At 39.9% G+C, this 15,001-nt stretch overlaps 1 protein-coding gene and 1 long non-coding RNA gene across 5 annotated transcripts; one reads left to right on the top strand and one right to left on the bottom strand.

Annotated features, from left to right (window-relative positions):
• Nucleotides 1–2,657: 2,657 nt before the first annotated feature.
• LOC311282295 (uncharacterized protein) lies at nucleotides 2,658–12,241 on the bottom strand. Of its 2 annotated transcripts, XM_084395975.1 has the most exons (9): nucleotides 11,724–12,241; nucleotides 11,419–11,492; nucleotides 10,316–10,441; nucleotides 9,879–10,178; nucleotides 9,727–9,780; nucleotides 9,606–9,644; nucleotides 9,434–9,484; nucleotides 3,666–3,755; nucleotides 2,658–3,581 (listed from the first exon to the last, which is right to left on the bottom strand). In XM_084395975.1, the coding sequence occupies exons 2-9, from the start codon at nucleotides 11,471–11,473 to the stop codon at nucleotides 3,484–3,486; spliced, it is 813 nt and encodes a 270-aa protein (XP_084252101.1). In that variant the 5' UTR covers nucleotides 11,474–11,492; nucleotides 11,724–12,241; the 3' UTR covers nucleotides 2,658–3,483. The 2 variants fall into 2 exon arrangements, with proteins under 2 accessions (XP_084252101.1, XP_084252100.1); XM_084395974.1 differs by lacking the exon at nucleotides 11,724–12,241 and having other exon boundaries at nucleotides 11,419–11,547.
• On the top strand, nucleotides 6,184–8,532 carry LOC311282251. Of its 3 annotated transcripts, none has more exons than XR_014625906.1 (5): nucleotides 6,184–6,289; nucleotides 6,945–7,078; nucleotides 7,261–7,323; nucleotides 7,490–7,584; nucleotides 7,953–8,532. It is a non-coding gene; the product is annotated as an uncharacterized lncRNA (long non-coding RNA). The 3 variants fall into 3 exon arrangements; XR_014625907.1 differs by lacking the exon at nucleotides 6,184–6,289 and adding an exon at nucleotides 6,415–6,556 and having other exon boundaries at nucleotides 7,953–8,530; XR_014625908.1 differs by lacking the exon at nucleotides 6,184–6,289 and adding an exon at nucleotides 6,424–6,576 and having other exon boundaries at nucleotides 7,953–8,209.
• Nucleotides 12,242–15,001: the final 2,760 nt, after the last annotated feature.

The following is a 15,001-nucleotide window of genomic DNA, read 5'->3' as shown; positions in this document are numbered from 1 at the left end:
CACAATGTTAAATAAAAAATAAAAAAATCCTGAGATGGTAAAGCTGAATTTTCAGTCTTCAGTGTTAAATGATCCTTCAGAAATCATTCTAATAGGCTTATTTGCTTCTCAAGAAACATTTATTATCAGTTGTTGGAAACAGTTGTGCTGATTAATATCTGAGGAAACGGTGGAAACGTATGAGCTATTACTTAACCAACAGAAAACAATACAATAATACAACTTTTTGTACAAATGTGTATTTTTTATTTCCATGTGATCCTATGAACAGAAAACTTGTTTATATGATTATTCAGCAATTAAAAAGATACCTCAAATATCTCACTCTTAGAACAATAGTATGGTTCATGACTCAATTTTATAGAACCATTAATGGCAAAAAGGTTCTATATACACAGTGCAATGCATAAGTGAATACACCCATGCTAAAGTTGACTAAAAAGAGGAATAAAAAAAAAAAATCATATTTTGGAAATTGAACTTAATTAAAAAAAATTTGGAAAAATCCAACCTTTAAGGACACCAATTTTCTTTGTGAATGAATAATGTATCGTAAATAAATAAATGTTCTTCCTTAAAATAGGCTACATGGTGCATAAGTGTGTACACCCCTATGTTAAATTCCCATAGAGGCAGGCAGATTTTTATTTTTAAGTATTTAAAAAAAAAAAAAAAAAAATAGGATACTATGCATCCTGATAAAGTTCCCTTGGCCTTTGGAATTAAAATACCCCCACATCATCACATAGCCTTCACCATACCTAGAGATTGGCATGGGGTACTTTCCATAAGATCATCTCTCAATGCAAATCAAACTATTAGGCTAACTGAAGTAAAACCATGCCAATCTCTAGGTATGGTGAAGGCTATGTGATGATGTGGGGCTATTTTAATTCCAAAGGCCAAGGGAACTTTATCAGGATGCATAGTATCCTAAAAAATTTTTTTTTTTTAAATACTTAAAAATAAAAATCTGCCTGCCTTTATGGGAATTTAACATAGGGGTGTACTCACTTATGCACCATGTATTTTAAGGAAGAACATTTATTTATTTACGATACATTATTCATTCACAAAGAAAATTGGTGTCCTTAAATGTTGGATTTTTCCTAATTTTTTAAATTAAGGCATTAAGTTCAATTTCCAAAATATGATTTTTTATTCCTCTTTTTAGTCAACTTTAGCATGGGTGTATTCACTTATGCATTGCACTGTATGTCTTACATGATTGCATAAAACTTATGTTTAACAGGTTGTTTAATTCATAATTATTTTTTTTTTAAAACTGTTATTCAATAACAGTAGATATTGCTTCACATCAACAGCTTTATTCAGGTTTCATCTTTTATATTTCATAGCTGAACTTCAATAGAATGATTTACCAGCATATTAGCATATTTCATCAATGAACAAAATACAATTATAGCCATACCTGTAAAATCTCAGTGTAGCCTCACACTTTGTGCCAGTGGAAAATAAATGTTGGAATGGAAAAATATTAAAATAAATGTCTGAAGAGTTAAAGTGCCTACTTAAGTAGTATACAACAATAACTAGCAAATACATATAATATTAAAACGTTTAAAACCACATGCTGTGAGTGTGAGGAAAAAGGTCGACGATGACGACTTCCCACCTGTCTCACCACGATGGTCCCGTCGGTCGGCCAGCGCCGCTGTGGGAGGAAAATACTATCAACAACACGGCTTAAATGGGAAATGAGCACCCGCTCCGATGTTCATATACATAGCCTATACATATAAAACCCCGTAAAATTACAGAAATTTACATGACATTTACATGTTTTTCATGTAATTTTACACAGGAAATGTATATTTGCAGTCTATTTCTGTAATTTGACGGGATTTTTTTAACCACATTTCAAAAATACATGAAAAATCTGTAAAATAAAACTGTAAAATTCCGTAAACCTACAGTTTTTTTTAGTGTATATATTAACTCAAACATATTTTTACATTGCGAATAACATTTGTATAGGCTAAAACAAATAAGTTGATTACATGCGTTTTGAAGTATACCTACCAATTTAACGTAGGCTACTAGGAGGACTTTAATCTTCACGACGCTGCAGGAGGAAAAGGCCAGAAAATGAACCCTCAGATATTCTTACAGAAACGTATTAACTAAAAACGTAGCTTTATATTCTAAAAATAAATAACAGAAAACATATATAAAGCGAAATAAAAAATAAAAAATAAAAAAAAGTTAACCTACCATACTCTTGTGGGCTTTCATCTTCATGATGAGTCTGTCACATAGCCATTGTGTGAGGTGGTGTGTGGTTGTTTTTCATGGTCAGTGCTGTTTTTAGATTTACAGTAGGCTAATATTTTCCCAGAATGCATTGAAAATCTACAGTAACACTAAACATTTTATACAGTAGGATACTGTTAAGAACAGTAATACTGTGAAAAAAATGACAATATACAGTAACTTCAGATTTTACAGTAGGGAATTGTTGAGAATACAGTAATATTACTATGAAAACAACAGAAATCATTTACAGTGCATGTTTTTGTTCCTATGTTCCTGCCAGCATTAGTTGACATGGTTACTCATGTTACTAATTAACACACCTGTTTTGTATTGATTTCGTTTACCTGTGTATTTGTTATGAATGCTCCGAGACACGAAGATCGATCCAAACGCAGTTTTATTAAATAAGGGTAATCCAAACTCATAATCCAGTAAACAGGCAGTGGTCAAGGCAGGCAGCAATAAACAGAGTCCAATAAACAATCCAGATAGGGGCAGGCAGAACAGAGTCAGAAACGTTAAACAGTCCAGAGTCAAAACCAGAAAAGGGCAGACTAACAGTACAATAAGACTTTGCCATGGGTGAATGTGAAAACCAGGTATTTATGGTGTGAGTGAAACAAGGTGATGAGAAACAGGTGAAAGAGTTGAGTGCTGATGAGTCCGGGCAGCGCGTTATGGGAAATGTAGTGTTTGAAGGAGTGATCCCAGTCTAGTGTGGAGTGGCCTCTGGTGGTTCTCGAAGGCACTCCAGCTGGTGACCGTTACAGTATTAAAGTCTTTCAGTTCAGTTCAAACTATTTTTACAGTGACTACAAACTCAAGTAGGGCACTAACATGCTGTGGTTAAAATGCAACTTTATTGTTAGCACTCAATAGTTATTAAAAAAGTGTAAAAACTATAGAAACTACATTAAATATTTCTGATGCTTGAAATCTAACATTGAATGACACTGAATCTGCATCACTAAAGTCTATAGAATACTTGAAGATTCCTTCAGCAACATTTAACACACATTTTACCAATATAAAATCAAATTTCTCTTAAAATCAAAATGTAAAAAGAAAAAGCTCCACAGATTCTGCCTTGGCCTGCTGATCGGTATATGAATTCAGTAGCTACTGCAAATATAGGCTACTATCATTCTTTCTGTACAAATCATTTTTTCTCTTTAGAGGTGCAAGAAAGTGAAGAAATGAAGCGGTTCATCCATGTTTTGCGGAGCACACAGAGGAAGTTAACAGAGATGTTGTTTCCACATGGCAGGAGCTGTAGATCACCTCTGTGAGAACGTCATCAGAACCTGCACAGATACACTTTATTATTATCATATGTTTCTATCATGGAGCTCAGTTTATGCATAACTAAACTTGTACATTGTACTTACTGTCAAAGTGGCAGAGACAGATGAATCCCATGAGTCCAGACAGAAATAAACCAATACCAGTGAAAACCAGCACTACTAAAAGCCATGAGCCTGTCATAAGAAAGAATAAGGCTTTAATGCTTACTAGTGCAAAATGCCCGTGCAAAATCAGTTTTTGTGTGTGTTTTTAGTAATTGTTGGTTTGGTGTGTTTGAGTGCTCATTGTTACAATTACACAGCAAAAGTTCAGTGACATTTTTATTTGTGCATGGTAGAAAGCAAATACTGATACTGACATAATGACATACAATAAATGTGGAAAATTGATCGATTCAGGGAGCAGGCTACACAGTGAACTCCGAGAAAACGCTACTTAAGCTCCGCTGATTTCTTCGACCCTCTCTGTCTCTGGTCCTGCGCTGTGCTCACTCAGTGTGTGGTGTGAGAGGGGGAGTGAACCAGCGGCAAGAGTGGCAAAAGTCAGTGTGTGCTTCTTTTACCAATATATATTTAATGATATCTTTTATATTTCTAATCCAAACAACGTCAAACTTTGTTCTGCACTTACTCGTGCCCGTAGCAAAACACCTGTCAAGTTTGTAATCCATCGGACTAACGGTTCGAGAGATATGTGAATAACACGCACACACACACACACACAGACAGAAAGACGTTCCCGTAATTTATAGATAGGTATAATATACAGAAGTAAACAGCGTAGGTGACTTACAGATTCAGTTAACATCCACAAATGAATAAGCGCGACGATTCAGGGAGCAGGCTACACAGTGAACTCTGAAAAAATGCTATGCTTGAGCAAACAGTTTGTGAACAAATGATGGCCGTGAATAAAATATGTGTTTATGTCAGAATGTTTATTTTTAAACCACAACCTTCTTGGGGCTTCTTTTACCAATATATTTAACAATATCTTTTGCATTTCTAATCCAAACAACGTCAAACTTGGCACTGCATGCCCTGCATGCCCGTAGCGAGACACCTGTCAAGTTTGAAATCCATCGGACTAACGGTTCGAGAGATATGCGAATAACAGACACACAGACATTCTGACAGACAGACAGATGTTTCTGTAATATATAGATAGAAGATAGATAACACTATAGAGCCTTACCTTACACCTTAAATCACCCTTAACTCATACCACAATCCTGTCCTTAACCTTACCTGTATCCCACCTCAATATTAGCAAAAGTGTTTTGCAATTCAATATGAACACAGAAGTACATTGTACTTATTGTTTGATGTAAGTACATTAAGGACACTTCCCAGCTGGCATTCGACTGACCTTAAACGTTTAAATGTGGTTGAAATAATGTCAGTTTATGGAAAAACATTAATTCAACGTCAAACCAATGTTAAACACCAAATGGTTGAAATGGTGTTGTTAACTCACTGTGGATTCAACATAGAAATATAAATAAAATTTGAGTTGTACGTCAAATCAACATTATTTTTACAACCATGACTTTTAAACATTTTGTTGAAATATATCAGTAGAAAAATAACGTTGTTCCAACATCCAAACAATGCTGATCAATTAACTGTTGAAAAAGTGTTGATGCATGAATAATGATACAACGTTGAAAGATCAACTCTGAATTAAACGTTTGTTAAGTAACATTAATTCAATGTCAAAACAACGTTGAACACTAAATGGTTGAAGTGGTGTTGTTAACTCACTACGGATTCAACATAGAAATAAAAATATTTTTTTTAGTTGTACGTCAAATCAACATTATTTTTTTACAACCATGACTTTTAAACATTTTGTTGAAATATATCAATAGAAAAATAACGTTGTTCCAACATCCAAACAATGCTGATCAATTAACTGTTGAAAAAGTGTTGATACATGAATAATGATACAACGTTGAAAGATCAACTCTGAATTAAACGTTTGTTAAGTAACATTAATTCAACGTCAAAACAACGTTGAACACTAAATGGTTGAAGTGGTGTTGTTAACTCACTACGGATTCAACATAGAAATAAAAAAATTTTTTTTAGTTGTACTTCAAATCAACATTATTTTTTTACAACCATGACTTTTAAACATTTTGTTGAAATATATCAATAGAAAAATAACGTTGTTCCAACATCCAAACAATGCTGATCAATTAACTGTTGAAAAAGTGTTGATACATGAATAATGATACAACGTTGAAAGATCAACTCTGAATTAAACGTTTGTTGAGTCGTGATAAAAGCGCTTTCTAACGTTACATCTTTTCTTTTTTTTTCTTTTTTATTGCATAACACATTTGTTACAATTTGCCGAAAAAAGAAATTGATCTTGTAATACATCATTTAGATACAATTCATGTTTTCATAAGGAATAAAAAATAAAAATAAATACACATCAGCCAAAAGAGAATTGAGACGCTTTCTACATCTGGCGTACTTTGAGAGCAACTCCAGTCTGATTGATCATTTTGGAATATCGTTCAACACAAGAGCTTGATTGGAGGACGGCGGTTGTCCATCACACAACTGTGATTCTATTGGCTCTGACGGTTCCAGACAACACCCGATTGCGCATGCGCGAAGTGGGTCTGTGTTGTCATCGTCAGGCAGATTCTGACCTGGACGGGTTCGGAATGAATTTGGTGGTAACATCTCAAACGGTAAGCAAAGTTTTTGAAGTCACATTTTATAACTAGAAAATTCCTAAATAAATGTTGTGTGTGCCTGACTCTGTCACATATATTAATGGGCGTCGTGACGTCATACTTGGCGTGGCGGCCATGTTGATGGCCTCGCGAATGTAAACATACAGCAAGTCGAACGAGGAGAAACAGAGTAGGGAGAAGAAAAGAAAGAAAAAAGATGCTAGAATCCCGAAAAGGATGTGGAATTTACCGGGATACGTTAAATGGGGAAACCAGGGACCAGTATGTGGACAAATTTTCCTGTAAAATATCCCGTATTTTAATACCTTACTCTCATAACATTAATGTTAGCCCTTCCATCGGACCTGTCAGTCTCTGCACTGTTGTCCTGTTTCTACCCCCTTGCCCTTTCAGCGAAACAGATGTTTTCAAAGCATCGTTTTGCTTACTTGAAGTCAACCTTAGCGTGATATTGGCCTTTTTAAGATAACAGCGTGGTTGTTGTGAGAGCACGATTTCATGCCAATCTGTAAGCAAAGTCACGTTAGACCTAGCTTCACAACTCGCATAGTTAATGCTGCAGTTTTGTAGTACGAATTTTTGCTGTCAGCAGAGGGATAGCAACAGAAAGATGAATGTTGAAATTTTCATTTTTCGGGATATTTTATAGGAAAATACTATACGGGAAGACAGCGGGAAAAGAGCTCTGCTGGAACAAGTTATGAAGTGAAGCCGGCAAACACTGAAGAAGAGCTTGAAGCTTTAGAGAATCACTTGGAGGACAAGAATGAGGGAGTAGAACTGGTAAGTTTTAAATAATTAATCTTGTAAAGTGCTGGCAAAGTTTCATTATGACAATTGGCTTGTTCACTTTGGTGACCACTACAAACTCCTCGTCCTCATCATGTGCCTGCTTTGTGGAGGTCTGACTCTGACCACATTTTCTGGTTATAATTTTAATTTCTTGTTTCTTGTTCTTTTCCGAGTAAACAACTGAAGATGTTGGGAGGCGTTGATGCTGCAGACCATGTGAAGAAGTCAATGGCTGCGTAAGTAACTTTATGTTCCTTTTTTGCATTAGTTTACAGTGATGTTCCCTGTCATATACTGTCATGCACTCCCCCCACACACCCACTTACTCACTCTCTGCTACATTTTCATAATGAACTTGATTGCAATATAATATTCTAATATAAATCTGTTTAACCATGGCAGAACTATGACAAATAAAATGATGGCCATAATGAGCCTCAGAGGAAGAAGTGGGAAGGTTGCCTTCATAAAGACCCGTCTCTACAAGATAATCTGTGGTGAGTTTGCTTTAACATAGTAGTTTTGTAACAGTGTTTTAAATAATTGAATATAGTAAGCAGAATAATAATTCATAAGAAATGAAGAAATCATTTTAGTTGGAGGACTCTACAGAGCATGGTCAAATATTATATACAGTACTCCATTCTGGGCTCTAGACTAACTTCTCTACCGGCAGCACTGGTTACTACCAACTGCCTTTTGTTGCTTGCCCAAGCACATGATTATCAATGACCTTGCACATTGATCAATACTAATTTATATACTTGAAACATTGGCAATTCCACAAAAGTTGATATTTGCAAAATATTTTAATTTGAGAGGTTAACGTTTGCTAATACTGATCTGTCCCCCCCCCCCTCATCAGACGCTGTCTTGAGCTCATTTGATACAACTACAACAAAAGCAGACGAATACATGGCCAAATACTTGAAATATGCACCAGAGAGGATAGGTGGCGGTGGCAGAAAGAAGTAACAAGAAGGGAAGATTTAACCAGCCGTGTTCAATGTTGCCCAATGTTTGGGCCGTTTTTCTAAAGGTTAAAGTTCGACACGTGTAAAATGATGTTGTGTGAAATGTTGGCACACTTGCAGCCATGCAATAAAGCATGTTTCTTACGTCAGTGAAATGTCTTTATTAATCTTCTTCCTGGTCTTGCTTTGACCAATTGGCTTCTTCCTAGCTGACTGTTCAACGTTGATTAGATTGACGTTGTAATGACATTGCTATTTCAACGTTGATTAGATTTGCAAAATCTAAGCTAAAATCAATATTGATTCAACGTTGGCAAATTCACCTATGTTGAGAAACGTGACGTTGTAATGACGTTGCTATTTCAACGTTGATTAGATTTGCAAAATCTAAACTAAAATCAATATTGATTCAACGTTGGCGAATTCACCTATGTTGAGAAACGTGACGTTGGAATGACATTGCTATTTCAACGTTGATTAGATTGACGTTGGAATGACGTTGCTATTTCAACGTTGATTAGATTGACGTTGGAATGACGTTTCTATTTCAATGTTGATTAGATTGACGTTGGAATGACGTTGCTATTTCAACGTTGATTAGATTGACGTTGGAATGACGTTGCTATTTCAACGTTGATTAGATTGACGTTGGAATGACGTTTCTATTTCAACGTTGATTAGATTGACGTTGGAATGACGTTGCTATTTCAACGTTGATTAGATTGACGTTGGAATGACGTTTCTATTTCAACGTTGATTAGATTGACGTTGGAATGACGTTTCTATTTCAACGTTGATTAGATTGACGTTGGAATGACGTTGCTATTTCAACGTTGATTAGATTTGCAAAATCTAAACAAAATCCAACGGTTATCCAACACTGACACCTGACGTTGATTCAACGCTGACTCTACGTTAAAATGCCAGCTGGGTTAATATAAAGTGTGACCAAAGTTTCTATAAAGCGCCTGACAGAACACTTTAAGTTTCTATAGAACCGAATAGTATACATACATATTCTGAAGAAAATATTATAATTCAATGATTTTTATATTTACTTTTAAATGCTATAATGTTGTCTTTATAATCAGGCCTGTGGTTGAATCTAGTAGATTCTACACACTGTTCCTCAAATTTTAGGGCAATACAGAAAGAAACTTAGTGTTTCAGATCCTCATGAACACAGAGGTGGTGCAGAGAAAACCATCTCATCAGATCAGATCAGAACTCCACGTGTGTCCTGAAAGCTAGATTTTACTTTGAGAACGGTTTTATCATAATCCGTTTAAATGCTATCACTGTTTTTGCAAAACTTACATATTCTACGTACATTTTTATAAAATGATATTTTAATAACGATAAAGGAGCTCACCAGCAGTAGGGTTTATTGTGGTCCAAGTTGTGGATTCTGTAGCCAGGGTTTCTGAAATATTAAGAACTTACTATTCAAAGTTGTTGGTAAAAAATAAAAAATAATATATATATATATATATATACAATTTATATGGATTTATAGACTCAATAGAGTCACATTTAGTCTATACTTCTTGTTGTTTCACTTGTAGAGAATGTTGGTGTTGAATCTGCAGAAAACAATTTGCAAGGTTAATCATCAAAATAATCACCACAAAAATAAAAAAATGAATTGATTTCGGATGAACTTACATATTGTTGATGCTTTTGTTGTGCTTGGTGTCTGAATTTGCACAGGAAGAAAAACTAGAGACAAAAACATACATTAAGAAAAATTAAGAAAAATGTACAATGGTTGACTTAAATGTAAATGTGTAGATTCATATCACATTAAAATGACATACCTGTCAAGTCGAATGTGTCACTATATGGTGAATGTTTGGATGATGCAGGTTCTGGAGAATAACTGCAGCTCATCACTTTACTCTTAACTGACTTAAGATGATTAAATAAAAAAATTTCGCGGAGTGTAGAAATACACTGTGTTCCTCTAGATGGTTTTTGAGATTTTAGAATTTGCCGATTTTCATCTCCAATGTAAATAAAACAAGCATAACCAGCATTATCTGATCCTGGTATATGACAGTAAATTCTAAATGCACCATTTTCATAGTCATGGATTACTGTAATGACGGGCTTCTCTTCTGAAAAACAACATATAGCAGAGAACATTAGTGTGGAAGAAACAAAGGATTATGAGAATGCTTAGAAGATAGTAACATCGTTCATAGAGGATGCTAAACAGTTGTGGCACATTACTGTACCAAATTAAACATCTTACTCTGATTTAAAACTGTATTATAGTGAGAATGATCAGCATCTGTCGGTCTGTCATATCTCAGTCTTGTGTTTGAGTCTTTCTGCACTGACGCTGGAGACGCTGTCAGCCAAACCTGATCAGAGAGTCCTGTAGGAGAAACACAGAAAACCTTTAGATAACAATACATCAAATATAAGTTACAGTTGCTGAACACAAGGGTCCCATCACCTCAGCTAGCTATTTACTGGTCGAAATCAAATAGTAAAATATATAACAAGATGCCCATTGACAGCATTGAACTAAAGTGTGCTCTAACCATAATAGAGAAGTGATTCTCAACCAGGGGCCCACTGGGGGCCTCAGCAAACTTTACACGAGATGACTTGAAATTATTTAATTATATGAAAAAATAAATCAATAAATAAATCAAATACTAAAAATACAAATAAATCAAGATGTATTTATTGACCAACACACCAAGTCAGAATCTTGAATCTTATGGAATCACAAAATTATAGTTAATTATTTTTAATATATCAACACACCCAGTTTCTGTTAATAAAAAGTATGAAAAAAGTATTTCTGACAACATGCATCTAATTCATGCATGAAACTAATTCTTCAACTTGCAAAGTGAATCATCCACCTAAAAATAAACCTGCGAGTGACTGTGAAGTGTTTTATAGCATAGGCCTAGCTCTGTGTGATGATGATGATGATGATGATGATGATGATGATGATGATGATGATGATGATGATGATAAAAGCAATAATTTATATCGGTACTTTTTGCTTTTGCTCACAACATAAACACAGAACAAAGAACTAAAAACAACTGAGGAACATGCAGCACACGGTACTTAATATGCACACGGCATTTTAAAATAAAATACACTGAAATATAATTGGTTTCCTCCTATCTCATTGTATTCCATCATCAGTACAGCTCTACATATTTTGTCAGAAATAATTGTCGCATTTATTGCAGTTGTTATTTTAGCTTACAATGTTTATTGTAAATGTTGGTTATACCTAAAATCCAAAAATATGCATAGAATACTAAAACAAAAGACAGCAGAAAAATAATATGAGATAAAACTTTATCTTTTTTTATGATCACTTACTTTGAGGTTGAACCTTCAGCAAGAGTGTAAAGATGAGGAGGATGAGCAGAACCATGTCAGCGTCAAATGATAAACTGACACAAAGATGTCCAATGCACATGGGGAAGTAGGAAGTAAGAAAAACTATATAAACCAAATGACACGATACGTCTCTATAACATATGACACAGGGAGTATAATGATCGTACTTCAATCAAACCAAATAAATGAGAACACAAACAAACAAATTCTGATGCTAAAGGGAAAGTCAGAATGTGATGCATTTTAAAGTCTCAATGTATTTTCTCACACTAGTTTGTGTTTACCTGAAGCGTTGAGATCTTTCAAGCCACAGAACAGAAGTGTGGTTGAAGAAAAGCGTAGAGGGTTGAGCAGAGATGGCACTACAAATAGCAGATATCTGCTGCTTAAAGTCCCAGTAAAGTCAAAATTAAATATGTGTTCTGAGTTTGCCACACCACAGAAAAATGTGTTATTAGCCACCCAGCCGGCAAATACATAAAATAAGCTATCAAAATCTTGAAAAAATGAGCAGTAGTCTCTGCTCTCAAACACTGGGGGCATGTCCGCTGGCTGCACTGAAACCACGCCCACTCACAGGAAAGCTGCCGTCACCACACTCAACTGTCACCGCTACAGCCGGAATGGATGCTCCTAGCACCTTAATTGGTTTTACAAAGCCATACATGTTCGAGCCTCCAGAGCCAGAATCTAATTCAGAGGACATTGACTAGCTACTAGAGAATCAACATCATCCCCCTGCTTTGTGAACAGATAATAGTTGAAATTACTTGTCTAAGGAATCACACTGCACACTGAGTGAGCACAGCGCAGGACCAGAGGCCACTCCCCCTCTCACACTGACACTGAGTGAGCACAGTGCTGGCCACTCCCCCTCTCACACTGACACTGAGTGAGCACAGCTGGCCACTCCCCCTCTCACACTGACACTGAGTGAGCACAGCACAGGACCAGAGGCCTCTCCCCCTCTCACACTGACACTGAGTGAGCACAGCTGGCCACTCCCCCTCTCACACTGACACTGAGTGAGCACAGCTGGCCACTCCCCCTCTCACACTGACACTGAGTGAGCACAGCGCAGGACCAGAGGCCACTCCCCCTCTCGCACTGCACACTGAGTGAGCACAGCGCAGGACCAGAGGCCACTCCCCCTCTCACACTGACACTGAGTGAGCACAGCGCAGGACCAGAGGCCACTCCCCCTCTCACACTGACACTGAGTGAGCACAGCGCAGGACCAGAGGCCACTCCCCCTCTCACACTGACACTGAGTGAGCACAGCGCTGGACCAGAGGCCACTCCCCCTCTCACACTGACACTGAGTGAGCACAGCGCAGGACCAGAGGCCACTCCCCCTCTCACACTGACACTGAGTGAGCACAGTGCTGGCCACTCCCCCTCTCACACTGACACTGAGTGAGCACAGTGCAGGACCAGAGGCCACTCCCCCTCTCACACTGACACTGAGTGAGCACAGCTGGCCACTCCCCCTCTCACACTGACACTGAGTGAGCACAGCTGGCCACTCCCCCTCTCACACTGACACTGAGTGAGCACAGCGCAGGACCAGAGGCCACTCCCCCTCTCGCACTGCACACTGAGTGAGCACAGCGCTGGACCAGAGGCCACTCCCCCTCTCACACTGACACTGAGTGAGCACAGCGCAGGACCAGAGGCCACTCCCCCTCTCGCACTGCACACTGAGTGAGCACAGCATAGGACCAGAGGCCACTCCCCCTCTCATCACTGACACTGAATGAGCACAGCATAGGACCAGAGGCCACTCCCCCTCTCACACTGACACTGAGTGAGCACAGCATAGGACCAGAGGCCACTCCCCCTCTCACACTGACACTGAGTGAGCACAGCGCTGGACCAGAGGCCACTCCCCCTCTCACACTGACACTGAGTGAGCACAGCGCTGGACCAGAGGCCACTCCCCCTCTCACACTGACACTGAGTGAGCACAGCGCAGGACCAGAGGCCACTCCCCCTCTCACACTGACACTGAGTGAGCACAGCTGGCCACTCCCCCTCTCACACTGACACTGAGTGAGCACAGCTGGCCACTCCCCCTCTCACACTGACACTGAGTGAGCACAGCGCAGGACCAGAGGCCACTCCCCCTCTCGCACTGCACACTGAGTGAGCACAGCGCAGGACCAGAGGCCACTCCCCCTCTCACACTGACACTGAGTGAGCACAGCGCAGGACCAGAGGCCACTCCCCCTCTCACACTGACACTGAGTGAGCACAGCGCAGGACCAGAGGCCACTCCCCCTCTCACACTGACACTGAGTGAGCACAGCGCTGGACCAGAGGCCACTCCCCCTCTCACACTGACACTGAGTGAGCACAGCGCAGGACCAGAGGCCACTCCCCCTCTCACACTGACACTGAGTGAGCACAGTGCTGGCCACTCCCCCTCTCACACTGACACTGAGTGAGCACAGTGCAGGACCAGAGGCCACTCCCCCTCTCACACTGACACTGAGTGAGCACAGCTGGCCACTCCCCCTCTCACACTGACACTGAGTGAGCACAGCTGGCCACTCCCCCTCTCACACTGACACTGAGTGAGCACAGCGCAGGACCAGAGGCCACTCCCCCTCTCGCACTGCACACTGAGTGAGCACAGCGCTGGACCAGAGGCCACTCCCCCTCTCACACTGACACTGAGTGAGCACAGCGCAGGACCAGAGGCCACTCCCCCTCTCGCACTGCACACTGAGTGAGCACAGCATAGGACCAGAGGCCACTCCCCCTCTCATCACTGACACTGAATGAGCACAGCATAGGACCAGAGGCCACTCCCCCTCTCACACTGACACTGAGTGAGCACAGCATAGGACCAGAGGCCACTCCCCCTCTCACACTGACACTGAGTGAGCACAGCGCTGGACCAGAGGCCACTCCCCCTCTCACACTGACACTGAGTGAGCACAGCGCTGGACCAGAGGCCACTCCCCCTCTCACACTGACACTGAGTGAGCACAGCGCAGGACCAGAGGCCACTCCCCCTCTCACACTGACACTGAGTGAGCACAGTGCTGGCCACTCCCCCTCTCACACTGACACTGAGTGAGCACAGTGCAGGACCAGAGGCCACTCCCCCTCTTGCACTGCACACTGAGTGAGCACAGCGCTGGACCAGAGGCCACTCCCCCTCTCATCACTGACATTAGGCTTGTTCGACTTGAACCGGCGCTGCACAAACCGATGGGTGAATGACATCAAAATACCGCAAGAGCGAATAGAGAGCAGACGGCTCCTTATGCTTTTGAATTGCTCTCGCGGTACTTTGATGTCATAAACCGATCGGTCTGTGCAGCGCCGGTTCAAGTTGAACAAGCCTACTGAGTGAGCACAGCGCAGGCCACTCCCCCTCTTACACTGACACTGAGTGAGCACAGCTGGCCACTCCCCCTCTCATCACTGACACTGAGTGAGCACAGCGCTGGCCACTCCCCCTCTTACACTGACACTGAGTGAGCACAGCTGGCCACTTCTCCTCTCACACCACACACTGGGTGCTTCTCAATATCCCTCCTCGTCTCCTCTC

This window comes from Rutilus rutilus (genome assembly GCF_951802725.1).
Source record: "Rutilus rutilus genome assembly, chromosome: 22".
Lineage (NCBI taxonomy): Eukaryota > Metazoa > Chordata > Actinopteri > Cypriniformes > Leuciscidae > Rutilus > Rutilus rutilus.
Note: the sequence above shows the minus strand (reverse complement) of the source record. Positions and strands in the feature narration are given on the sequence as shown.